General features: G+C 36.3%; 2 protein-coding genes and 3 non-coding genes across 12 annotated transcripts in view; 1 reads left to right on the plus strand and 4 right to left on the minus strand.

Annotated features, from left to right (window-relative positions):
- Positions 1-14,216, plus strand: part of fancc (FA complementation group C) — a 44,592-nt gene extending 30,376 nt beyond the window's left edge. For 5 of the 6 annotated variants that reach the window (XM_073909836.1, XM_073909837.1, XM_073909838.1 and 2 more), the window contains 7 exons: positions 895-950; positions 3,602-3,701; positions 3,980-4,055; positions 9,644-9,731; positions 10,947-11,121; positions 11,239-11,433; positions 13,831-14,216. In XM_073909836.1, the coding sequence (XP_073765937.1) occupies positions 895-950; positions 3,602-3,701; positions 3,980-4,055; positions 9,644-9,731; positions 10,947-11,121; positions 11,239-11,433; positions 13,831-13,971 (831 nt within the window). In that variant the 3' untranslated portion in view covers positions 13,972-14,216. 6 annotated transcript variants of the gene reach the window in all.
- A 3,211-nt stretch (positions 14,217-17,427) lies between these two features.
- The window catches only part of aopep (aminopeptidase O (putative)), a 161,539-nt gene continuing 152,716 nt past the window's right edge, over positions 17,428-26,250 (minus strand). For all 3 annotated transcript variants that reach the window (XM_073909595.1, XM_073909594.1, XM_005167175.6), the window contains one exon: positions 17,428-17,676. The gene's annotated coding sequence lies outside the window, so the exon portion shown is untranslated. The remainder of the gene's footprint in view (positions 17,677-26,250) is intronic.
- mir24-3 (microRNA 24-3) lies at positions 20,591-20,732 on the minus strand. Its single transcript, NR_030026.1, has one exon. It is a non-coding gene; the product is annotated as a microRNA 24-3 (primary transcript).
- On the minus strand, positions 25,534-25,624 carry mir27b (microRNA 27b). The gene has a single exon (NR_030033.1). It is a non-coding gene; the product is annotated as a microRNA 27b (primary transcript).
- Positions 25,724-25,807, minus strand: mir23b-2 (microRNA mir-23b-2). The gene has a single exon (NR_161926.1). It is a non-coding gene; the product is annotated as a microRNA mir-23b-2 (primary transcript).

Below are 26,250 nucleotides of genomic sequence, written 5' to 3' on the forward strand. Positions count from 1 at the left end.
CTATTCTTCCTGTGATCTCTGTTTCTCTCTTGTTTCCATCACTGTCTTCTGTTTCTGAGACAGGATTATACCATCTAATGTTTGTTGCTCAAGTGCGTCTCTTTTTATTAGAGCAGCAAATTGGCGGCTTTTGGCAAGCGTTGAATAGCTGGGGTTACGGGAATATCTGAGATGCTTTTGGGGTTTGAGGGTCTTTGGTGGAGGGGGTGGTGTGTGTGTGTGTGTGTGTGTGTGTGTGTGTGTGTGTGTGTGTGTGTGTGTCTGTGTCTGTGTGTGTGTGTGTGTGTGTGTTTGTGTGTGCGTGTGTGCGTGTGTGTGTGTGTGTGTGTATGATGAGGGTGCCTGTGGGCTGGGTGTGGCAGGCGTTTTAATAGTCCCAAATGAAGGAGAGAATCATGAGGCTTCTCCCTGTGGCCTTAACACAGACACGCACGCACACATGCACACACAGACAAATGCTGTGAGGATCAAAGCCTGCAGGGGCACATGTGGGCTTTCTGGAGCACTGATGTTTTGGGTCTGGGTAAAATGTTTTTATGACATTCTTTGCCCATATGAACTATGGGTATATTAATGAAACCTGTTCCATTAAAATATGAGCATGTAACTTTACGCGCTGAACCAGACATGTGTGTACAGCTGCTTGGATCCAACTTTTTTTTTTAGGATCTTTATAATCTTTTACATGAATTTAAAACAGATGATATTGCTGTATTGTCAAGCAATGTGCATTTTGTTGGTATGAAACTTGGCCGTTAAACTTTGGATTTGTAGGACTTTGCTAGCATTATTATTGTATTATTATTACAGCACTGCCCTCTAGTGGGTGAGAATGTTTATGACAAGTACACATTGTGTTTAAAGTACTGAAGTGTTGTTATTCCCCCCAATCAGCCTCAAGCTTCAGCCCGTCACTGTCACATCTTCCTCACAGTCAGCGAGATTTACAGGTGAATATTGGATAATTCATTTATTTATTATGTTCTTTCTGAACTGTACAAAATCTGTGCTCATACATGCCATAAAAATGCCTCTGATTGTTTAAAACCACTCTGCCAAGAAGCAAAGTAAAATGGTAAGTTGATTTTTAGATCATTGATTATTCATTAATTCGTTCATTTAGTTTTCAGCTAAGTCATTTTAATAATCAGGGGTCGCCACAGTGGAATGAACCGCCAACTTACCCAGAATATGTTATTACGCAGCAAATGCCCTTCCAGCCACAACTGTACTGGGAAACATCCATACACACACATTCACACACATGCACTACAGCCTATTTAGCTTACCCAATTCACCTATAGCGCATGTCTTTGGACTGTGGGGGAAACCCACGTGAACAACATGGTGAGTACATGCAATCTTCACACAGAAATGCCAACTGACACAGCCAGGGCTCAAACCAGCAACCTTCTTGCTGTGAGGCGATTGTGCTACCCACTGCGCCACCATGATGCCATCATTGACTATATATGACTTATTTAGGATTCATATTATAAGAAGTTTACATGTTTAAGTAAATCAGGCTGTTATATCTACCCCATTGCAAATGACTTTCAAAGTAGTCACGGCATAGATGTTTCCACACTGCATGACTATTTAGGGTAGCGTTCAGTGACTACTGTGTTTATACTGCAAGATGGATCGGCACTTTACATTAGGAAGAATCTCCAACAACTTTGTCTCGGTCTGCAAAATACGGCTCGAAACCAAACACACGAGAAGTGACATGGAAACGAGGCTAGGTAACGTTGCAGATATTTTGTTATTAACTACATAATAAGATTCCCAGAGATGGGTTGCGGTTGGAAGGGCATCTGCTGCTTAAAAACTTGCTGGATAAGTTGGCGGTTCCTTCCGCTGTGGCAACCCCGGATTAATAAAGGGACTAAGCTGACAAGAAAATGAATGAATGACTACATAATAAGAAAGAAGCCTTTAAAGGGGTAGAAAAGATACTTATTTTGCTCACCTGGGTTTTGAAGGGAATTTGCAATTTCTCTTAAACTTCAGAATGTTGTGGTCTTGCTCAGATGATACGCCAAACAGACATGGGTGCCAAATTTCCTCTAGTTTTTCCTCCATTTTTTTGTGTCCAAATAGACCAAAAAGAAGCCCTTTTAATTTCTACCCCAGTCTTCCGCTGGCCTGCAAATACCCAAACTAGAAGATGTTGCTCTCTCATTGGCTTTAGGTGATTACCGATGTTATATTCAATCAGAACACATTTCACACGGCATGATGTGAATCGCCGACAGCTCAGTTCACACTGTTTGATGGTTACTCGCGTGAACGAGCAACGATTTGCCTGTTTTTTCAGGCAATTGTCTGCGATTTCTCAAAACCTGTCAGTGAGTCAAAATCAGGCCTAAAATCATGCAGTCTGAACTCGGCATTAGACTAAAACTAATATAGATCAATAATGTCTGTATACTTGTTTATGGTACACATTGTGAGGACATAACACGATTAGTAAAATAAAGAATAAATACATTATTTTTATTTGAAAGTGTAAAATAGTGTAAAAAATGTTTATTTGGAAGTAGTGATGTAAAGTATTACAATTCTCATGGTTTGGATCATGTTATGGTATTTTAGTCATCAGAGGATTTTTCGGATCAGCTAAAAATAGATGACAAATGTAATTTTCTTTCAATTTTATTACAAAAAGGGTATTAGAAGAAAGGTTTGGTTTTAACAAACAAAACTGTAATTTTATTAAAAATGAAATGAAGAAATAATCAGCTGAATAAAAATAAAATATTCAGCACTTTGAAAAATTCACTGCCATTACTACTGTTGCTGATAACATTAAATGTATAAGTCTAACATTATAATTTGTACAATCCATATTTATTTTTAGTCTCATTTTTAATAAATGATTGAGTTATTCACTCATAAAACTTCATGTTTCATTGTTTGATGTGTAATTTTTAAAGAATCATTCAGTGGCATATTTTTGATGGCTGGTTGTCACCTCCTATTGGTTAAATAATGTAATTGCTGCCTACAACCTTCATTTTTGAGTATATGACAGTGATTTTAATCTTTACCATAAACATCAGTGGTTTAATCTAAACTATATACTGTTATCCCAGTACTTCTGTGTTATTCGACCGATTGTAACTTTATAACTAACTCAGATTTGAATGCAGTGTTTCGAAGGATTAATAAACAAATAGAAATCTTGATCATTTATAATTTGTTACATGGGTGTTGAGATCCTGATCTTTTAATGATTAATTGTGTAGCTTACATGGAATGCATTGATGCATTTAATAACTAAGAAACCAACCACATCCCAAATAACCCACCACGACTTCTTCCGTCATCATTATATATTAAAGGAAAGTCTAAATGCTTTCATGCATGGGATTTAAATGACACAAAAGGAGACCTCTCTGTGATTGTGACAAATTTAGGATTATTCTACAAGTAAAAACATTTATGAATTTGTTGGTTCCCACGGGTTGTCGTCCATACGCCCTTTACACCCCTAATTAAAGTGTTAAAAAAAAATATTTTTAGTTAGGAGGAAATTTAGCAGTAGTCTTGGGTTTATACATTTTTATTTATTTATTTTTATATTTTGTGTGTGTAGGAACGTGCTGACAGAGATTGATGAGAATCTGGCTATAAGAACCCTCATACAGGTTTTCACTGTCTGCTTCCTCCAGAGACTGACTGGACAGAATTCACAGGTACAGGCTGACTTCCAGAAGGCTAATGTGTAATTTCTTTGCCACAAGCAACTAGCACAACCGAATCACAAAAAAATAATAATGATTGTTTCCAAAAATATGGAATCCCACTGAGGCCACAAGCAAGAGAAAACAAGGCAGAGAAATAATCATGCTCGGCCTCTGTGGAGTTTCACATGATTGGCAGGTCTGTTTGGTGTCACTAGTGGGGCTCTAACGACACAAAATGATATTTCTAAGCTTGACTTGTGATATTTGTCTGCATATATGATTTGTAGGATCGTCTGCCACTGAGAGCCTTCTTCCCAAATGTGATGCCTAGTTTACTCTCTCCTTTACTGACAGCGCCATCAGGTAAAGCATCACGTACTACTGTCTGAGAATTATAAGTATTCACTTCACAAAAGAAAAACAGTTGCAAAGCTCTTCTAAAGCCTCAGCAGTTTATAGCACAGGAATTTATAGGGGGAAAATGCATCATCTCTGCAACTTTATATTTAAATGGATAGTTCGGCCAAACATTAATTTGTACTCACAATTACTATAAACCTTTATGAGTTTCTTTTTATCAAAAAGTAATGTGTTTCAAAGAATTTTGGAAACCATTGTAACCATTGATTTCCATTGTTGGAAAAAACAGGACTATAGTTTCGAAGTTCAGTGTTTATCGATTTTTTACACCAAAAAAAAGATTATTTCTTAGCCCCAATTTTTAAATGTCAAAATAAGCTAAATATAGCTGTATATGCTCTTTTTAATTCAACAAAACTTTTATTAAAAAAAAAAAATTGACATTTAATAAATAATTATTGTTATGTGTCTAAAATATGCACTGTAATCTGTACTGGCTAAAGGTCTCAGATCACCAGTTAACTACACATAAAAGGGGAGTTAATCTCATTTTAAAGCAATGTTACTGTAAAAAATGCTAATTAAACTATATTAACAAAAATAATTGTAAGCAAAAGACAGCAGGTAAAAATCATACCGTGTGAGATAATGAAAGGATGTCTGCGCTTTTTTTTTTTTTTTTTTACAGTCGCGCGCATCACATCATCTGTGAGCGTGAGTGAGTATCCTCTCATTCGGTATTTACCTGCTTTTCTTTGCTCGCGCAAACACATTTATTTTTGTCAGTCTTGTTGCTTCTCGATTCTAAGATCACATTTGCACAAATATTAAGCCATCTTTATTGTTGAACCCTGCTTTTAAGATAAGTACAATTTTAAAAATGTTTCCAACCAGCTGAAGTGGCTAGTGTAAGTGTCTGTCTAACCTGCCACAGTTGAAATCTGCCTGCATTTGTCAAGCTCTGGTAATAGTTAATAGGTATAGTTATGTATACATATAGTTATAGTGTTATAGTTATACATTTTTAAAAGAAGAAAGAATCTCAAGCTGACTTATTTTTGATTGAACTATCCTAAGTATATATCAGGTTTATATACCAGGGTTATTTCTGTCATCTAAAATGAACTTATTTTCAAAAAAATATTTGGGTGGTGAATTGAATTGGCACAGATGATATATTTATTGCACATGTATTTTTTCAGTTTATCTTTATAGAGAAAAAAAACTATGGAAATTGCAAAAACAACAACAAATGTTGCTCAGATGTAAAATATGCCTACAATAAATACTGTTATATATGAAATATTATTGTAAAGTCTTAAAATTTGCCTCAACTAGGCCCACATAAACGAATAGTAATCTTCACATGCAGAATTTTTTAAACCCATCGAGTTTTTCTTTTTTTACCTGTATACTGTACATGGGTTTAAATATATATAGTTATTCAGTTTTTATAATAATTTAATTAACATTATTGGGTAATATGCAATTTTGTAAAGTAATATTATACAGACTTTAACAGTAGTTGATATATTAGAAGAGACTTTGTTTACCAGTCTAGTGGATCTAATTAGATTTGGATTGTAAACTTTAAATAAAAGTTAAAGTTGTTATTTTTATTTTAACTTTTTTGTCACTATTCTCTCAAAATAATTCCACATAATTCTGCATTTTTTCCCCCTCAAAATTCTCCAGAGATGGCAAAAAATATCCGCAGGTTCTGTCCTACCCTGTTGATAACCTGCTGTATACAAATGGCCTTTTCTAAATACATGTCGACTAATATTATGCGGGCATCCTAGCATAAGAGGAAACCACAGCTGCAGAGTAGTCTAATTATGTCCGACCACAAAAACACCTAATCTCTTACTTTTACTCATACACCAACCACACCCTCTTATTCAAAACCATTACCTCATCAGCTGACTAAAATATTCAGCATTGTCTCAGCGAGTATTTAGAGTTTTATTTTTGAGACCTTGATCCTGAACGTCCACCGTCGGAAGTTTCCAAATCCTGGTTTTATCTCGCTCCCTCCATCAGAGCAGTCCCACACAAACAGGCTCCTTCCTCCTGTAGCCTCCCTCTGATATCTATCTCTGGCTCAGCTCCCAAAGGACCCCGGGCTCTTCAGTGCCCCTTGAGCTCCAGAGGAAACCCTCACAATGCCAGCTATTCTATAAGCAGCACAGCAAAAGAATAGCTGCAGAACTCGGGTGCCTGCTGCACTAGGAGCTCTTTAGTTCTTTGCTGTTATTTGTTTGCACTGGTTCAATTGTCATTATACCTGGAATGGTTGACATGAAGGTGCTGTGGTCTCTGAAAGGAGACCTTTGAATGCCGGAGTTAGTTATTTACCTCTCTGAGCTAAACGTAGACTATGGTGCTTTACAGGACTTGCATGACGGTTCATCCATCTGACATGACATGACATGACATTTTTGTCATTTACTCACTTGTTTTTTTTTCTCTTAAAATGATAATAGGGTTCAATGTTTTGGGATTTTCATGAGAATGTTTATTTTTGATGCCAACTAATAAATTGGATATACTGGATTGTGATCTAAACATTTGAAACTCTGATCACTAAAAACACATGTTCACTGTTTCTTGTGAAATATTTTACTTTCCTATTCTAAGAATAAGAATTGCAAATCTTTTGAGAGAAAAAAAACTGAAAATAATTATTTACATAAAGCATCATTTTAAGATGCATTAAAATTAATACTTAAAAGTGTATTTAAGTTTTTTTTTCTGCTAGCCTGAAACAGTGTTCACAGTTTTGCTATATCAAAAAATTACAAAAAAATAATAATAAATAAAAAAAAATAATACTAAATTACCAAAATATTTTTTTTTATATATAAACAAGTCATAAACTACTGGTCCAAAGTTTTAGAATGGTAACTTTTTTTATATGTTTTCAAAGAAATCTCTTCTGCATTTATTTGATCCAAAGAATAGCAAAAATCTTCTTTTTGAATAGTAAAGGTGTCTTGACCAGCATATCAGAATGTTTTCCGCAGAATCATGTGACTAATAATTCAGCTTTGAAATCACTTGAATAAATTTCATTTTAAAATATATTTAAATAGGCTCAGTGGTTTGCACTGTCAACTCACAGCTAGAAGGTCACTGGTTCGAGTCCCGACTGGGCCAGTTGGCATTTCTGTGTGGTGTTTGCATGTTCTCCCCGTGTTTAGTTTAGTTTAAAAACTTTATTAATGCTCAATTAAGGCTCAATGCTCAAGGAAAATGAATGAATAAATGAATGAATGAATATATTTAATAGAAACACAATTGTATAAATATTGTGTGTGTGTGTGTGTGTGTGTGTGTACAGTATATAACTATAAGAAAAGGAAATCTATTTTTCATTGTTTTGTTCCCCTTACATTAAAGTGCAGATAACAAAAACTTTTAAAAAAATTATAAATCAAAAAATGCATTTTATTTAGTTTTGTTTTTATTACTTTTTTTATATACATCAGAACAAGTAGGCAAAAAGTTTAACACCCAGTGGTTGAACTAGGTATTGCACTCCTGGATCAAAACAAACACAAGCACAGGTTACCAGATTAAGGACAGGAGCAAGTGATTTATACCATGTTCTAAATAAAAGCAACGGCACCCGATAGAAGGAATATTTTCCCTATTAAAGGGAGTTTTTGCCCTAACCAACACCACAAATGGATTTGTTTGAAAAGCTTCTATTTCTCACAAGTGAACAACAGAAAACTATGACATGGATCACCTCAGGTACACCTCATGTGCTTTGTTCAGTGTTAAATGATAATATTGTGAGTTTGAATGCCATTTTAAATGACATTTAATGCCATACTACTAAAAGCAGCAGCAGCAGATCACCTCAGATCTTGAAAATAAAATAAACCATTTAAATTGTACTTTAGAACTAAACACAAATGAGTGATTCAGCATGTAGTTTACATTTAATAATGTTAAAGTGTATTGAATATGTATTAAATACACTATAAACCTTATTTTGTGAGTGATTGCAGATTCTGTGCTTCTGAATGGCTGTATGTAAATTTCTGTCACGTTTCGTCTGGTGCAAACAGCTAAATTGCTTATCACTGCGTATCTCGTCACGAAGCATGTTGTTAGGACACGCGGTTCAGTGTTTCCTCTAGGATTTTTTCCAGCTGTGGAGGCAGGCCTTTTTACACAGATCTACCGACTGCCTGTGGCAATATTTCAATGACAAATGTTGTGAGCGCAGTATTCAAGATCGCATTTATGTAATAGCCTACGAGCATGGAAATCACTTTGCTTGCGCGCCGATTTCCTCTGCTCGTGCACAAAACTTCTTGCATGCCCCCTCAAACTGCTCAAGCGCAGATCTTCTTGTGCGCTGTCAAATAAATCCTGCTGAAGTGCGATTTAGTACATTTATATATAAACAAGTCATAAACTACTGGTCCAAAGTTTTAGAATGGTAACTTGGTAACTTGACCAGCATATCAGAATGTTTTCCGCAGAATCATGTGACTAATAATTCAGCTTTGAAATCACTTGAATACATTTCATTTTAAAATATATTTAAATAGGATCAGTGGTTTGCACTGTCAACTCACAGCAAGAAGGTCACTGGTTCGAGTTTTAGTTTATTATATGCATTTATGTAATAGCCTACGAGCATGAAAATCACTTTACTTGCACGCCGATTTCCTCTACTCGTGCACAAAACTTCTTGCATGCCCCCTCAAACTGCTCAAGCGCAGATCTTCTTGTGCGCTCTCAAATAAATCCTGCTGAAGTGCGATTTCGTGCATTTATGTAACAAGTATGTCTTTAACATTTATAAGATTTGCTGGGAATATTTATAAATGTCTCCAATAGACCTACAGAGTGCGCCCTGAAGTAAAGTGAAATGGCGGGATTAATTTTGGCATGCGCCCCACCATGGAAAAATTAATGTAGCGAAAACCATGCCGTTACAACGTAACTTGCTCACCTGATGTTTACGTTCATAATATTTATATCATTTGATAATTAATTCTGTGTCTCATTTTGAAGCCTGCTACTGTCCACCGGAGGTTGCATTTCGGTCGCTTGCATGATTTCAGAGCCTTTCTTAAAGATTTGCATGAATGAATAAATGTAATGCGCTGTTTTCCACCAAGGTAACCCAGTGTGCTGAAATATAATTGGCTAAACTAGCATTGGGCAGGTTAAAATTACAAAACACAGCTTTCCGGCACGTAAAATGCATTTTCAACGCAGAATATCTGACTTCAGCATTGTTTTTTAGATAATCAAGTATGCTCACTTGGCATGTTTCTTAAATATTTGCAAACATATTATGGTATTTGTATGCTTTAGAAGAGATTCACATCACCTTAAGGATAATAATTTAGATATATTCATAAAGACCAAAATCTCTAATGACAATATAGCAGGCAGCAACATTTCCATACGTATCACTGGCCAAATATAATTTAAGTCTTACTGAAGGATTGGTACATTTAATTCAACTGCAGGTTTGTTATCAGTGAGTAAGTTAGATATCCAGCTCCAAATCAATTTCAAAAGTGTCTCATTTCTGCACTTCTCATTTCACCGTCTTTCAGAGGTTCCCAGGGAGGCCTGGCTGGATCATCTGAGCTGGATCACAAGTTTACTTCAGAGCGTGACGGAGAATGAGGAGGAAGATGTCAGGTGAGATGAGCTTTAAGACACTCTACACTTCATCGCTCTCTTATCATCCGCAGTGCTCTTAGTAGAGAGATTTGATCCTGTATGTTTCTAGGCAGCTCAGGTTTGACACAGGAGAGCATTTGGACACAGATGAACAGATTTTCAGTGATAGATTTTCACTTCAAGTACACAGCTCCTCTTCACAAATCCTTGTCCTGAAAAAAGCTCTGTCCACGTCGAGACCAAGTATCGTGTTTAAATGTCTTGAAAAGCTTGAAAATTGATCTATTATAATTCATGAGGTCTTTTGTACTGTAGATGTTACCCTCCTTTCAAAGCCCCATTCTAATAGATGTGCATGTATAATATATGCACATAAGGATGAAGTATGTTATAAATTTAGCAGGACAAATCAGGTATATTAATTTAAACTTTGATGTGTATAGAACTATTTATGGTAATTCTTTACACATTTAGAGATCACTAGGGATATCCAGATCCAATCACATAATCGGGACCGGACATAACCTCCCAATCAGAAGTCGAATTAATATATATATATATATATATATATATATATATATATATATATATATATATATATATATATATATATATATATATATTAGTGCTGTCAATCGATTAAAAAAATTAACTAATTAATCGCACTTAAAAAAAAATTAATCGTGAAAAGACTGAAGCTTAATGTAAAATTAATGTAAACGCAAGACAAATACTGTTTTAATTCAAAATATAATTCATTATTAGAATTTTTGTTTAACTTGTAACACAGATTTCTTTATGTAAACAACATACCCACAATAAACCATCATATATATATGTATATGTGTATGTGTATATAAAATCTATATTTGCTGAATAAAAGTAATAATAATTAAACACAACAAAAACAACAACAATTTGGCTCTCAGCCATAATCGTTTCTTCACAATAATAATAACTTTCATTTTCAGTGCATTTTATAGATTTTTCTAGTTATAGCCATTGTTGTCATATGGTCTTTTGCATAAAAGTGTGCATATTTTTATATTTATTGCAAAAGTGTCAACTGCAGGTGTCATCAGGATGATAAACTAGAACATGCATCTATCAGTCATGAAAAAAAATCTCTTTCTCTTAACCAGAAACTCACTCAATCTACTCATGCCTCCACATATGTAACAGCAAATAACAGTTCTGTTTTTCACTGTGTTTGGATGGATGGTGATTTTCTAGGGCGTATCAGCCTATGTTTGAGGCTTGGTTCCTGCTGGTGCGTTGTGGGTATTGGGTGGACACAGCCGTCGAGCTGCTTGTTCTGGCAGCGTCTGGAAACACGGAAGCGCTGCTGTGGCTGCTGACGTTCTTCCACCACCCCACCAACAGAGGGCACCAGCGCTCCCAGCAAACCGTAAGAGATCTAATTATGGCAGCGCAGCCAGTCCACCCTACGTCACAAGTTAAAAACAGCAAAGTGAAGCAGACTGGAAAATTACTGATGGCTTCCTCCTCTTTGTCTTAATCTCAGGCAGTGGCCAGAGAAGCCTGGACTCATCTGAGGATGCTGTTTCTCAATCATCCTCCTCCTCCCAGACACCTCAGTGCTGTGAAAGAGCTGTTGTCCTCCTCCTCCATTTCGGCAAACCTTGTCTTGCATCTGTTTTCAAACTTTGCCGTCTTTTCCCACGGACCTGTTAGCATTATCACTGAAATAAGTGACAAGGTGAGGTCTTCAGTGAGTCAGTTTTAGCACACTGTGAAATTACATTTACGTCTTCAAATGCCAGGGGTTTGCTCATGCGAACCCGGTGGCCTATTCAAGACGAGACGAGGGCTGCGCGGAGCCCAATTAAGTTGTCATCAGTGCCTTTATTGACCCTACGCTAGTTCTCGTGGTATGCAGAGAACAACAGAATAAAACGGGCTGCTGGCTGTTTACGACACATTTAAAATCAGAAGCGTTTCAGCTTCATGCACGCACACACACACACACATACACACATACACACACACACACACACACACACACAATGATAAATAAAAGTCTGCAAACAAAAGCTTGAATGCAGAGTTTTGATAGTCCTCTCAGCTTTGGTTACTCTATGATTTATTCAGAATTGGTATTTTATGTGGTATTTAATATAATATTCATGCACATGCAACAATTCATAGTGACCACAGGCTGTTAAAGATCGAAACTGAAAAACAGAAACCATAAAAGCACTTTGGATCATTTTAAAATCCAAGATTTCTAGAGTCCTCTGCTAGATTTGAATGAGCAGCAGACTGAGATTTAAATCATTATTCATTTTTGATTAGTTTTTTTTGCTGAAACTCAAGTCAGCGGTTTGAACTGGTTCAGAAGGATGATTCATTTACTGATGCAATTCTTTAGCAAGCGAGTGGTCTGATTGCAGTCATTCTTGTGTTAACAGCTCACTGCAGAGGAAGGTTTTCATTGACTTATTTACTTCACTTTTTTGTTTTGTTTTCTTTATAAAAAGAGCCCCCAGCAGTTTTTTAGGTTGTATTACACTACCACAATGTCAGTCCAATGTGGTTTGTAAAGATTTTTACACAATTAATTAATTCCCTTATCCTATTTAATAACAAAAAATAAATAAAACTAATCCATTCTCTTTTAGAATTGTCTGGTAGATATAAAACAAACTTAAACTTTGGTTTATCATCATAAAAAGTGTTGATGATGTTAAATTAATTTTACTCATGATATAAACGTTCTGAATTGAAATAATTTAGACTTTTTTTTTACTCGACACGAGTTTGTTCAACTGTTGCACTGCCATATAATTGATTATTAAAATAATATGGAAGGTTCTAGCCCTGTCATGATAAAGAATTTTTGTAGTGCCATATATTGTCACGTTTATTGTTGTGATAAGCGATATAATTGTCATTTTGAGATCATTTTATGCCTCTTATTACATAATGGTTATATAACGGCATAATAATGAAAATAGCCATGAACACTTTACATTACTTAGCATTCTTAAATTTATTTCAATTCTATAATTTGATGTCAAAAAGGTAAAAGTCCTATTATATATACACTATTAAATGTTCTATTAGGTAAATGTACAGTTATAAACTTAGATACCGGGGAGGGCGAATGGAAATGTCATCGTAAAATGGCTCAAACATTATTTGTGAATTTGTAAATATACACACACTGGCCACTTTATTAGGTACACCTTATTAGTACCGGGTTGGACCTCATTTTGTCTTCAAAACTGCCTTAATCCTTCGTGACATACTATAGATTCAACAAGGTACTGGAAATATTCTTCTAAGATTTGTGTCCATATTGACATGATAGCAGTTTCTGCAGATTTGTCAGCAGCACATCCATGATGCAAATCTTTCATTCCACTACATTCCAAAGGTGCTCTATTGGATTGAGGTCTGGTAATTGTGGAGGCCATTTGAATACAATGAACTCATTGTCATCGTGTTTAAACCAGTCTGAGATGATTCACGCTTTGACATGGTGCGTTGTCCTACTGGAAGTAGCTATCAGAAGATGGGTACACAGTTTCTAAAATACTCAGACCATCACCAACAACCTTACCACGTTCAAAGTCACTTAAATCACTTTTCATCTCCATTCTGATGCTCGATTTGGACTGCAGCAGATGGTCTTGACCATGTCTACTACCTAAACGCATTGAGTTGCTGCCATGTGAATGGCTGATAAGAAAGTTGCGCTAACAAGCAGTTGTACCTAATAAAGTGGCCGGTGAGTGTACATTGCAATGGCAAAAATGATTAAGGTCATCTCCAAATATTGCACGATAAGTTGATATATTGATTATTGTGACAGGCCTAGAAGGATCTCTGTGAAACGTAACTTAAAAAAGCTAAACTGATGTGGAACTGATGGTATGTTTTGGCTGACCTCTTGTGATCACACAACTGAAAAAAAAAAACAGCATTAAAAACTAACCAAAATGTTCCCTGTGTCCAGGCAAAGAATGGGAGTAAATAATGACAGAATAATATACATCACTCACTTCACTAGCTCATCTTAATAACTGTATTAGTTTACTGGACTTCTATGATGACCGTTTAACCGCGTGTGTGTGTTTTGTGATGCTGGCAGGTGCTGACTGAGACTGCTGTGAGGCGCAGGGCACTGTGGATCCTTGCCTCCATTCGCTGCAGACTAAACAGCGCTTCCTCACGGGACGACAGGGTTCATTCCAGGCTGAGGACACTTCAGGACACCCTCCTCCAAACCTGAGAGTCTCGCGTAAAAACTCCCAGCTTCTAGTGCTCCAACAAAACTGTTTATTAGGAGAAGGAATCCTGGCGTGGCTCGGTTACGCAGCGAAGCGTTGGGTGGGACGATACGGCATTTATAGAAGAGAAGCGCAGCTGCCGTTTTTAACTTGAAAAGCAGTGGGTGTTCTCCCCTTAAAACCCAAGAACGGGCCTCTCTCCGCACTTGATGTATTGAGCCAAATAAAAGCAACACATGTATTTGTATCTGTGTGTTTGGATGACATCAAACGCGAATGGGAGAAAGTAAATTTCCAGGGATGCGACTGCTGTCAGATGTGCGGGTTGTATTTCGTGAATGTTTGGAATCGGCGTCTTTGTTGTTTGACTGTGAAGCTCCGTCTCGCTAACACGCCGTTTATCTTCGCTCTCTGTCCTCCCACACACTCTTTTGACAGGAGAGCATGCCGGAGTCCTTCTCACCACATGAATGCTCAAGTGTGTGTGTTTGTGTTTGTGTTTGTGTGTGTGTGTGTGTGTGTGTGTGTGTGTGGGGTGGGGGGGGGGTAATCCCAGTGCACGGCCTCCTGAAGAGTTTAGTGTCTGTGTACTGTACTTTCTAGACTTCATCAGTGCTTCTCCATGGGTCTGGCTCTCCCTGTAGGACTATTTCCCCACGGCTTTTTCATTATTCAGTCTCTCTAGCATGTGTTTATCAATCAAAACTAGGTCATTCTGAATTTACAGCCTCACAATCACTATGCTTTTATTTGAAAATGACTGGTGTCAATAGGGGTGTTAACAACACAATGCAAAGATGCAGCATTGTGTGTTACACTTAAACAAGGTGTTGAACTAACTTAATTTACGGAAAACTTTTCCACTTAATTATTTCAACTGATCTTTTACATAAATTGAACCCACAAGCAAAATTCATTTGGAACCAATTGTCAAATCATGTTCATTTGAATTACCAGAACTTTCTGTTGCTTATTGCAGTTCAACCTGCAACTGTTTTAATAATGCCTCCAGTTGACTGAGATATCAGAACTGGCATTAGCACAGTTGTGGCCCACTGAGTGGTCACTAGAAATATTGTTATTAATGAAGCTGCCAACACCCAATGAGGGCTGCTCTTCTTCAAATTGATAACCTCAAAACCTTCTAAATCAGGCATGCCAAGCTCTATTCCTGGAGGGCCGCAGCCCTGCACAGTTTACTTCCAACCCTAATTAAACAAACCTGATCATACTAATGGAGTCCTTCAGGCTTGTTTGAAACCTACAGGTAAGTGTGTGGGAGCAGGGTTGAAACTAAACTGTGCAGGGCTGCGGCCCTCCAGGAATTGAGTTTGACATCCCTGTTCTAAATCTTTTAAGTGCAGATTAAACTCTTAAGACAGGGGTGCCCAAACTCGGTCCTGGATGGTCAGTGTCCTGGAGATCCAACATACCTGCAGGTATGTTTCTTAAAAGCCTAGTAAGAGCTTGAGTAGCTAGGCCAGGTGTGTCTGATTGGGGTTGAAACTAAACTTTGCTGGACCCCAGCCCTCCAGGACCGAGTTTGGGCACCCCTGCTCTTAGAAGTCTTTTTCTTTTTAATTTAAACAGGCAAAGATTTATTTATATAGATATTATATGCTTTTCAATTTTTTACACGTCCATTAACCTTGTCGTTACACCAACGCAATTCATTCATGTTTGAATGTCATTCAAGTGGATTGAACATAAAACAAATGAATTGGCTAAATAAACCTGTTCGACCTTCGTTGAATAGATGTGGAATCGAATTGAAAGTATGTGTTTTGACGAAAGCTATTGATGTCAGTGATTACAGGATTTCAGCTTTCTTCAAAATATGTTCTTTACAGTTTAGCAGAATGAAGAAACTCATCGAGGTTTGCAACCATTTGAGAGTAAATAGTGTGTACATTTTCATTTTTTTGGGTGGTCTATTCCTTTAAAAGGCTGTGACAGCTACTAGAAATGTTCATTCTTTCTAGCAATAAAAATATCTTTTTGCAGAAATCTTTTAATTCCCTCTCTAAGCACTTGTCAACATGAGTGTCTGTTGTTTTTGCCGTCTTGAATAGTTTATTGTTCTATCTCCGTTTCTTTTCAGACTGTAAATCAATTGCCTGAGACAGCTGGTGCTTATGATACAATATGTTGTAATAAACACAATTTCAAAATGATAGTACTTGATTTCTTTTCTCCAAGTCCTCAAATTATACATTTCTTAACCTTAAAATAAGGGTATCCATTCATCATCGTTCATATTATTCATCATCAATAGCCCCGTCCCTTCCGTTACATCATTAAACCTGCATTAGTTGAGTGTATGAAGGTGTCCAATTTCAGAACTTTTATTTATTTATTTATTTTTGGTTGTTAAATAAGTGCATCAATAAAGGAGACAGAACAAGAACAACAACAATCTACTGAAGATGCAAAAACAGTAGAAGCCCACCTTGATAAGTGCTTGTGTAAGGAGATTAAAATATATCTGCAACTCTGCTTTAAACAAAAACAAAGACATTTAATCACTCATAAAAACTGCAGACTCTAGATTATAGTGAATTCTACTGCGCATGTCAGGCATCTGTTTATGCACAATATTAAATAGAGTACACACAGAATGCTGTGCATTTAACTGTGTAAACAAAACAGTTCAGACTGTGCCCCACCATTGCTAATTTATTGCTTATAAAAGTATTTTGTTCATAATTTTTCAGAAATATCAATGTTATAATTAGTGTTGTGACCTTACAGTATTGGAAGATCTGCATTGTGTAACAAACAAAATTACAGCACAAGTTATCAGATTCGATACTAGAGTAACTGCAGGCCTAGATGCATCCCGATACTTCCAAAATTGTAAATCCTGCCATCATTTTCTCACCCGTCTCATTCCAAAACAGTTTGAGTTTTGTTGAACACAAAAGAAGATTTTTTTTTTGAAGAATGTTGGGACCATTGACATCCATGGTAGTCTTTTTTTTTTTTTTTTTTTAACAGTCATTTGTGGATTGAACAAAGCAAACCCTCCCAAAAAACTGAAACAAAGTAGGAAAAAGTAGATTGAACCAGCAGTAAAATGAAGTGTTTGTGTAATGGCAGAATTTTAATTTGGGTGAATCCCTTTAATATTGATTAACAAATAAATGATTTTTATGTGTAACCACAATGTAATGTGAAAGATATTTACTGTGTCAGCGACAGAAATGACCCTGAATGTGTTCAGTTTAGTAAAAATGCCAACATTGAAGATAAGGTGACTTGTTTAGTGTGCAAACATGCATGATAATCATATTTTTACCACAAACATTTTCTTCCTATCTGATCGGGACTTGATGTGATGGGCATAGGGTGAACAGGTTCACGAAACGCTGACTTGCTTCATCGTGCATGAAAACAGGGTGCGCCTCAGTATGGAATTTCAGGTAGTCACTCTCTGACACTTTACAATGACACCGATATTTGTGTACCATCTTTTTATTTCTTTATGACAATACAAAAATATGACATTTGGCTTTTATTCCATGTGTTCTATACAGTAACTTGAATGTGCAGTGATGGAAAACAAAGCCCTAGTTATGACAGGGACTGTGTTTGTGTGCATATTCCTCTGGTTGTTCTCTTTAAAGCACCAGTGAGCAGATGACAGCGGGATCCTGCTTGACTTCCCTCAGTTGAACATGTGACTAGAGAGCAGACAGTTCTGAAACCTGCAAAAGAGAAGAGCCAGAATTATTACCACTATGAATTGTGGTCTTGGCATCAGAAATAATGTATCAAGGTATGTTTATTTTTATAACAATGGTAATTCATGTTCCAAAATGAATAGATCTTTTTGTTTTAGTGACAGCCCAGTTTAATGAAAAACTTTTTAATCTTTATCCAAGTGCCTTGGAGTATTTAATTATTTTTTTTTTTTTGTATAAGATTTTCCTCGAATTATTAAAATAGTGCAACGATGACTATGTAAAGAGACCAGTGCAGCACTCTTGTTTTTTATTTTAATTTTTTAAAATAAATAATTATAACAGAAAAGAAGCATTGCAATTTTTTTTTTTTTTTTTTGCATAAAATAAAAAGTGTTGTTTACAGTCATCATAAATTCACTTTTAAAAGAACTATAGAATGCATTGATACAATATATAAAAATGTTCTCTAATGTCTAGGTAGGTGCAAAAATTGTCCAAACTACTTTACAACCCTAGGAAATGACCCTAACATGATATGGTATGGTATATTAGGGGTTCCCAAACCTTCAGCCTGTGACCCCCATTATCTTCTGAGGTGGTTATAAATATAAAAACCTTGCACACAATAGGGCACACATACCAATAGGCCCAAGTCCATTCATCGTTTAATTTTGAAGAAAACCACTCGGAGATCATCCTCCATGTACAGATGTGGCCTGTATTCATTTTTAATGTATGTGAGTGTCATAAAGGTGTTAAAGTTCAACCTTGTGCCATAAAATCAGTGTGCTGTGTATTTATTATAACATAATCACCCCAGGGGTCGCAAAAAAAAGGAAAGGTTGGTAGCTTTTTATTTGCATGATGTTTATGTAACTATTAACTACTATTTGTTTCTTCTGTAGGTTATGGATCAAATACGGTAATTCTAATAGTTTAATAAAATGAATTAGATTTTTGGAAGTCACCAGGCAACCCCCACTTTGGGAACCAGTGTGGTATATAATATATTTGGACAAATTGAGTTGATTCTTTGTTAAATGAGGCCATGGGCAGCTGTTGCTTAATGGTTAGAGTTGTTATCTAAAGGTTTTTTTTATTCCCATTCTGGCACTGATTGTAGGTGGGGGAGTGAAAAAAACACTCTCCTCCACCCTCAATACCACAGCTGAAGTGATTCCCTTGAGCAAGGCACCAAACCCTCAACTGCTCCACGTGTGTGTGTTCAGTGTGTGAGTCACTTTAAATAAAAATGTCTGTTAAATGCTAAAATTAATGATAATCTTTTGACAAAAATATGACAAGCTGAGTGATATGATACGAATCACATACATGCATTATAAAGCTGAGTAATTAAATGTGTTTGTTGCCTCATTTGAATGTGTACATGTGTCTGTTGCCTCACTACAAACATATCTGGCAAATTTCACCATATACATGTTAAACTAACAAAAGATGCATTTCAATAGACCTTATTCCTCTTTGGGGTGGCACTGAATACATCTGTATTCCATATTTCCCACATTTTGCATTCTGACACACTGAACAGATGAGTTGCTTGCATCAGAGAACTGCTCCTCAGCCGTACTCTTTCTTAAAGCCTGTCACTTTTTTAAAATAACAGCCACACATACAGTATGTCGTAAGTATAATGCAAGCTTAAATCATCTTAAAATTAAGAGGAGAAAATATTGTGAATCTGTTGTTCTGGTTGGGCTGTTTTTCAACAAGATTTTACTCTCACTGTATTTACATGAGGATGGGGAAACAATGAGGTCCATGATATATCATTTTCATGTACTGAACAATTAATATTGTAAAGCAATGTGCAGGTATATCCATATTCTCATCTTATGGCACCTTTAAACAACACAATACCAATGTTTTAACTTCAAAAGAGTTAAGAAACCAACATTCGGTGGAATAACCATGATGTTCATTCAAAAAAAGTGTAAATGTGTTTATGTATAAAACTTCTGTTTTACTTTTTTGTACTTTTTGTGAAAATTCACATACTCCATGTATAATAAGACATTCTGCCAAATTTTAGTCAAAGTATTTAAATGCATCTGGAATAGTTTTAAGAGTTCACACTTAACTCATGATTTACAAAAAGCTTGTTTGGCATGCTGTCCCCAGAGAGAGCCCTGAGCTCAAGGGATTCTCGAGTCCAGGGCTTTCTCCCTTTGCGGGGCGAGGGGAGATTGAGCTCAGGACGATTTCAAAACTCCCCCGCAGCTAAGGCCAAGGTGAACTTCCTGAGAGCGAGACATCTGGTAAAAGAGACTTAGGTTTATTTCGTCTATAATGTAGAGCACATTTGGGTGTTGGGAGGAAACCGGGGAACCCGGGGAAAACCCACACAGACACGAGGAGAACATGCCAGCTCCGCGCAGAAATGCCAGATGGTTCAGCAAGGAGACAGAGCCATTGGTATTCTTGCTGGTTGATGGGCCGCCGTGCTGCCCGTTTTGGATAAAGGTGGAAGAAGGGGGGGAGGGGGGTTTCTTCAAGACGAAGACAGTTGTAGAAAGAAAAAGAGGATATATATAGGAACTTAGGATCCTTTGATTGGAGAATCGTGATTAGCTAATTTGAGCCAGCTGGGTCAATCATGAGCACGTACTCCTCTCGAAATTAGTTTAATATATTAAACTTCACTTATTAGTACTATGAGATAACTCATAGAAAAGGCCAGAATTTATTTGAGCAGAATCGTTATTAGACTTCCTCCATGAAGGGATTTGTCATCATGACAGCTTGTTTTTTTTTTAAATTGAACTGTAAATGAACAAGATACATGTCTCCCAGAAGTCATGTTCAACTATTGAGGCTTAGACTCCAGTAAATTGTCAACGGAACATCTTTACGTTACGAACATCTAACATCCATTTTTCTCTTAACAGAAAATTGATGACGCAGGCGTGTGGATGAGGCTGAAGCAGCAGTGTTTGGTGGAGTTTGTGGACCAGACTCCTGTTCCTGCTGAACTGAGCCAGTGTTTGCACAGTACTGTAATCAGCTCAGTAGGCACGGGAGGCCAGCTCCATCTATCTCTCATATGACTCCCGTTCAGCTCCAGCCACTCAACAGAAGGATCTCACACGCTCTTCAGCTGAAGGTGCTTAGCACTTCATTTCCCACACAATATCTCCTAATGACATTTTAAATACGGCCCGTGCAACTAATTCCATTTTTACTAGCCTCGGATGGTAATGCATCTTTAAACAGCTTCTAAATATAGTCATTTATGGCCAGCTTCATATTTAACTCGTACATCTGTCATGACTTAGGAGGCGGTGTGCTGGCCCGCTGGCCGTCCGCTAACTCAATCTGCAGAGGTCCTTTTAAGCACAACTTCCTGTCTCGAACGCTGTCTTTCATATTTCACCCATCAAAGCTAAAAGTGGAGCTGTTTTTACAGTCCAGAGATGCAGATGTTTTGGTCTGTGTGGCCATGTCTCGCTTGGTTCCCCCTCCAATCCACATTTCCCAGAATTCATGTGGATTTTGTGGCCTAGCAGTTTTTGGAGGGAGTCAAATGGTTTTGTTTTTCATACATAGCAACGCTACATAAAGGAAAAGAAAGTGGAAAAGCTCCTCATCTCACTGTGGGCTCCATTAGCTCAGTCTGCTTCTCCTCAGCCCTCATTACAGGCATCTCCACCATCTCAGACTCGCTCTTCATCTTTCATGCCAACCTCTGCGCTCTCGGCAAGAGTTTATGCTCATCGTGAAAGGGATCTCACAATCAGCTCGTTATGAAGCCAACCGCATCATACTGCACCACTACGATAAAGTTTCATTTTACTCCGCAAACTCTCAAAGAATGCCTGCACGGTGATGTATGAAAAGCTATTGAAAAATCTGAGATGGGAAAATCAGAGACTGAATACTAGGGGCCAAAGATTAGCTAGTTTGCATGTGTTAATACGCTGCATAAAGCATCTTCCTACTTACACAATACAAAGTTTACCTTCTAATTAGTGATGGACTGTAGAGGTAACATCAGTGTTTTCAACCTTATGGATAGACATGAAGGTTAATCGACTTGTTGCTCAACTCACTATAATTAACTAGGGCAGAAAAACACATTAAATGACATTGAAGACAAAACTGCAGGTTGGAAACTGCTAAAAGTTTGCAAGGTGGAACTTTCACTGACACATTTAACATATCTGATTACGCAAAGTACATAAACTACAAAGTACATAAGGCTTTTTTATCTTCACCTATGGCTGAAATGTATTTGATTACAAATACAGGTTGGTTAGTTAAGTAGTTTTTATTTATATAGCACATTTTTTTTTACAACACAACGTTGTCCAAAAGGCTGAACACAATCAATGCTAATTAAAATAAATACTACATCGCATACATAACAATTAAAACATAAGGCAAACCCCTCAACATTAAAAAGGCTCAAATGCTAAAGAACAAAGATGCCGTTTCAGAAGCCTTTTAAAAACAGATAGAGTTGGTGCATGTCTGATGTGGGGTGGAAGTCCAATTCAGAGTTTTGGGGCGATAACAGCAAAAGCCTGATCCGCATTTCCCGTACACCGGGACCTTGGTACCACAGAATAAACTGATCAGAAGACCTTAGTGACCTACCAGAATTATATACATGTAGGACGTCTGATAAGCAAGGTGGTGCCAGATAATTTAAGGACTTAAAAACAAAAATGATTGGTTTAAAATCAATCTGTGAGCTAACAGGCAGCCAGCCCAGAGAGGAAAGGTCTAGCAACATGTGCTCATACTTGCAAGTACCTGATAGAAGTCTCACTGCTGCATTTTGGACTAATTGCAATCTATTCAGGGCATTTTGACTAGTACCCACATATAGAGAATTGCAATAGTCCAGTCTTCCCAAAATAATAGCATGGATCACCTTCTCAAGGTCATTATAAGAGAAATTTCTTCACTTGAAGTCATAATTGGAAAAAAAATGTATTTAACAACTGAATTGACTTGTTTGTTAAATTTCAGATCACTATCGAACTGAAACCCCATGTTTCTAACAACAGGTTTTTGATAAGTTGATAGCTCACCAAACCCTAATAATTCCAGAGAGGTAGGATCCCCAAACCAGACCATCTCAGTTTTTTCCTCATTGAAATTTAAAAGATGTGACGACAACCAGGTCTTAACCTCGATTAGACATCTCATAAGGGAGTCAGGGCCATTTTTACCATTTTAAAGGTTAACTTTATTGACATGTTAAAAAAAAGTGTCCCAAGTGTCCTTCAAAGTAGCACTGTATATGCATGTAAAGCATTTTGTACAGCAGCATTGATAACATAATTATTTGCATAAATTTCTTTATTAAACAGAATGGTTTAATGTCGTTAATTACAACTGGTCCTGTGAAATATAATTTTTATGCTGCATTAGTCTGCATTAAAAAAAAAACATTTAACATTCAAACAAATGGCACCTTGTCTATTAACCACAAGACAGCTGTTTTTTTAAGTTGCGACGATGATTCAGTATTGCCTGTTGCTGGCTATTTATTTATATCTAGCAGCTTAATAGTTAGTTATCACATATTGCAAGTTCAACGACACTTAGTGATGATTTTTTCTGACCAATCAATTTACAACATTTTAGCAAATGAGATGCTGCAATCTTTCATCGTTTTTAACAAAAATGTATTTTAGCCTTAGGGCTGTGCAATTATTCGAAATTAAAACGCAATCACGATTTGAAACGTTGTAATTAGCTAATCGTAAGAGGCTGTGATTTAAAATATAAATTATTTAATTTCCCCCTCCCATAGCAAATGTGTGACTGCCATCTTTGTGTTACAGTCTTACTAGCTAATTGAGTGAGCACACTTTTGTTCGTTTTTTATAATAGATTGACACTTCTGTCTCGCACATTTTTGCCATGTTACAATACCACAGTTGTACATTGAATGTTGTGATATTTTGTGTCGCATCTGTGAAAATGTTTTGTTTTTAAACAATATAAGCTACAGAAATGCTCTTATTAGCCATGTTAGTTTGCTGAGCATTCTGTATTTTTATAATTATATTTTTTGTTTATATAATAAGCTACACTATCTCCCTAATTTGAGTTTAACTTCTTTTCAGCAAGGTAAGACATTTTATTTGTACGTACTGTTTGCTCTAAAGAAAAATGAATGTTTAATTTCTGAATATTTAAAAAATAATTTGAATAAATGTTGGAGTAAGTTAATATCTTTTATTACTTACATGTCTATTACATGTCTCCTTTTTTGTCTAATACTCATTGCATTTTAGTAGTAAGAAGCTACAATACAGATTAATGAGCTGAAGCTTGACTTCAAAACTAAATTGCAAATCAAATCAATATCGCAATTTCTGTTATCAAAATCGCAATTAGATATTTTCCCCAAATAACACAGCCCTATTCAGCCTTACAACATTAATTACTTGATTTGTTTATAAGTGTCCTTATCTGAATAAAATAATCTGTGTAATATGTGCACAAGCCTTACGAAGATACTTTGCACAATACAAGTAAAAGTACCTTAGATAAACAAGTTATATCTCTGAACTAAAACAAACACATAAAGAGACAAATCACTTCCAAACTTTATATTAAAAAACACAATCCAGCTTCATAATAACTTCATAAGTAATAGCACATAAACAGCAACAAACAAAAAAAAAAAAAAAAAAAAAAGGAAAGAAAGAAAATGCAATAAAGAAAGACCCATACATTAAAATTTTTTAAACTTGCAAAAATGTAAGTTTATAAAGCCTTATTGCCTTAGGAACAAAAAAATTATATATATAAAAAAAAAAAATAATAATAATAATATATATTACTAAACCTTCTTTTAGAGGGCAACAATACAAAAAAAAAGGCTTCAGAGGATGGGATTCATCTCCTTTCACACTTTGAATTTTCCTTATCATTTGCTGTTTATGTAACTCTGCTAGACTCTGCAGAGGCAAACCAATAATCTTGTAGAATCAGCATCAACAGGAACAGCTTAATATACTCAATATAGGTAGTATAAAAAAATTCTCAGTATATTTTATCTAAACAAACAGTTTAGTTTCCTGAAAATATGCATTCTCTGATAAACTTTCTTAGTAACAATTTTGAGTTCTGCTGGAACTTTAATGTGGTATCAAAGATTGTGCCCAGATAATTATATTCCTGTACCCTTTCAACTTGTTTTCCATTAAAATGCCCTTCTTTCACCTCTGAGGCTTTTTTTTTTATCAATTACCATCTCTTGTTGTTTTAGCGATGTTCAGTTGTAGTCAGCTTCTTTGCAACATTAAAAAAAAATTGTTTATTGTTGTTATTACAATCTGTATTTAACAAGGATAAAAAACACATATTTGCCAGCAGCATATTTGACTATATGACAATTGTCCTTATGCTGCGACATTCATTTGTGTACAGTCCAAAAGTAGTATATCCAAATTTATATGTTAGAGAAAAATGTAAAAGTAAAATTTTAAAAAGAGCAAAATTCAAGAAAAACAAATAAAAAAAATCTAAAATTTAGTAGTTTGTAATGATTTCCCCCAATATTTCTTATGATATTAAATGTATAATCTTTCTATTTCTAAATATGTTTGATGACTAAAATATCATTTGAATAAATATATCCGTTTAATAAATCTGCATTGTTCAAATGCACCAAAATATATAACCTATATTCACTGAGAAATGGATACAAATATTCATTTTCAAAATGCGGTGTACTCATTTATCTTGAGCACTGTACATCCACATCATCTCTTTCCAGCAGTCCTCCATTTCTTTTTGTAATCTGCACATCTAATCATCGCACTTCACATCTGTAGCCATTTGAAGAATGAAGAGCAGAAAAAACTCATCCCCTCGAGGGTCTTCCTCAGTCTGTCATCCTCTCCTCAGATGCAGAACTTAGCCACTGTGAACAAAGAGTTCAATCACTGTTCACCAATCAGCTAAGCTCTGCACCTGCTAGAAAAGAGTTCTCGGCCTGCAGAGAAAAGCCTGCTCTTCTTCTACCTTCATGATTTTCTGGAGCTGCATTAAGACGGAGCCTCTGGTTGGCATAGCAGCCGTCCGGGTGGCGGTTGTGTGGTAATCCCTGGCAATGTGATTTTTATCTTAAGTCACAAATCAGCACGCCAGGAACCCACACAGCCAGCAGCATGAAAGGCCAGGCCTGCAGATCCTCTCGGTCTCCTGTGATGGAGCACGCTTGACTGGGCTGCGGAAATGTCCCTCATTATCCCCATCAGACCCTCCCTTATGAGGAGACGCTCAGGTTTCAGCCCTGACACATTTCTCAGGAGTTCTTTTGCAGTTTTTTTTTTTTTTTTTTTTTTGCATAAGTATAGCGATTGTAACTGAGTTTTCTGAGAAGTGAAAGAACCGGGGCTGCTTTTTATGTCTAGGAATGAAGGAAAGTTGTGAAAACTTTTTTTAGTCTGTGTTTTTATATCAGTTTTCAAATAGAGCTGAAGAAAGGAAAGAAGAGGCAGGGATGTGTAAGAATGTGTGATAAAAAAAACAGGGAGAAAAAACTAAAACCGAGTTTTAAAATATGCATCCAGTGTGCTCTTTGCAGTGGTAACACTGCATAATAAGGTC

The sequence above is a fragment of the Danio rerio genome, chromosome 8, assembly GCF_049306965.1.
Source record: "Danio rerio strain Tuebingen ecotype United States chromosome 8, GRCz12tu, whole genome shotgun sequence".
In the NCBI taxonomy this organism is placed as follows: Eukaryota; Metazoa; Chordata; class Actinopteri; order Cypriniformes; family Danionidae; genus Danio; species Danio rerio.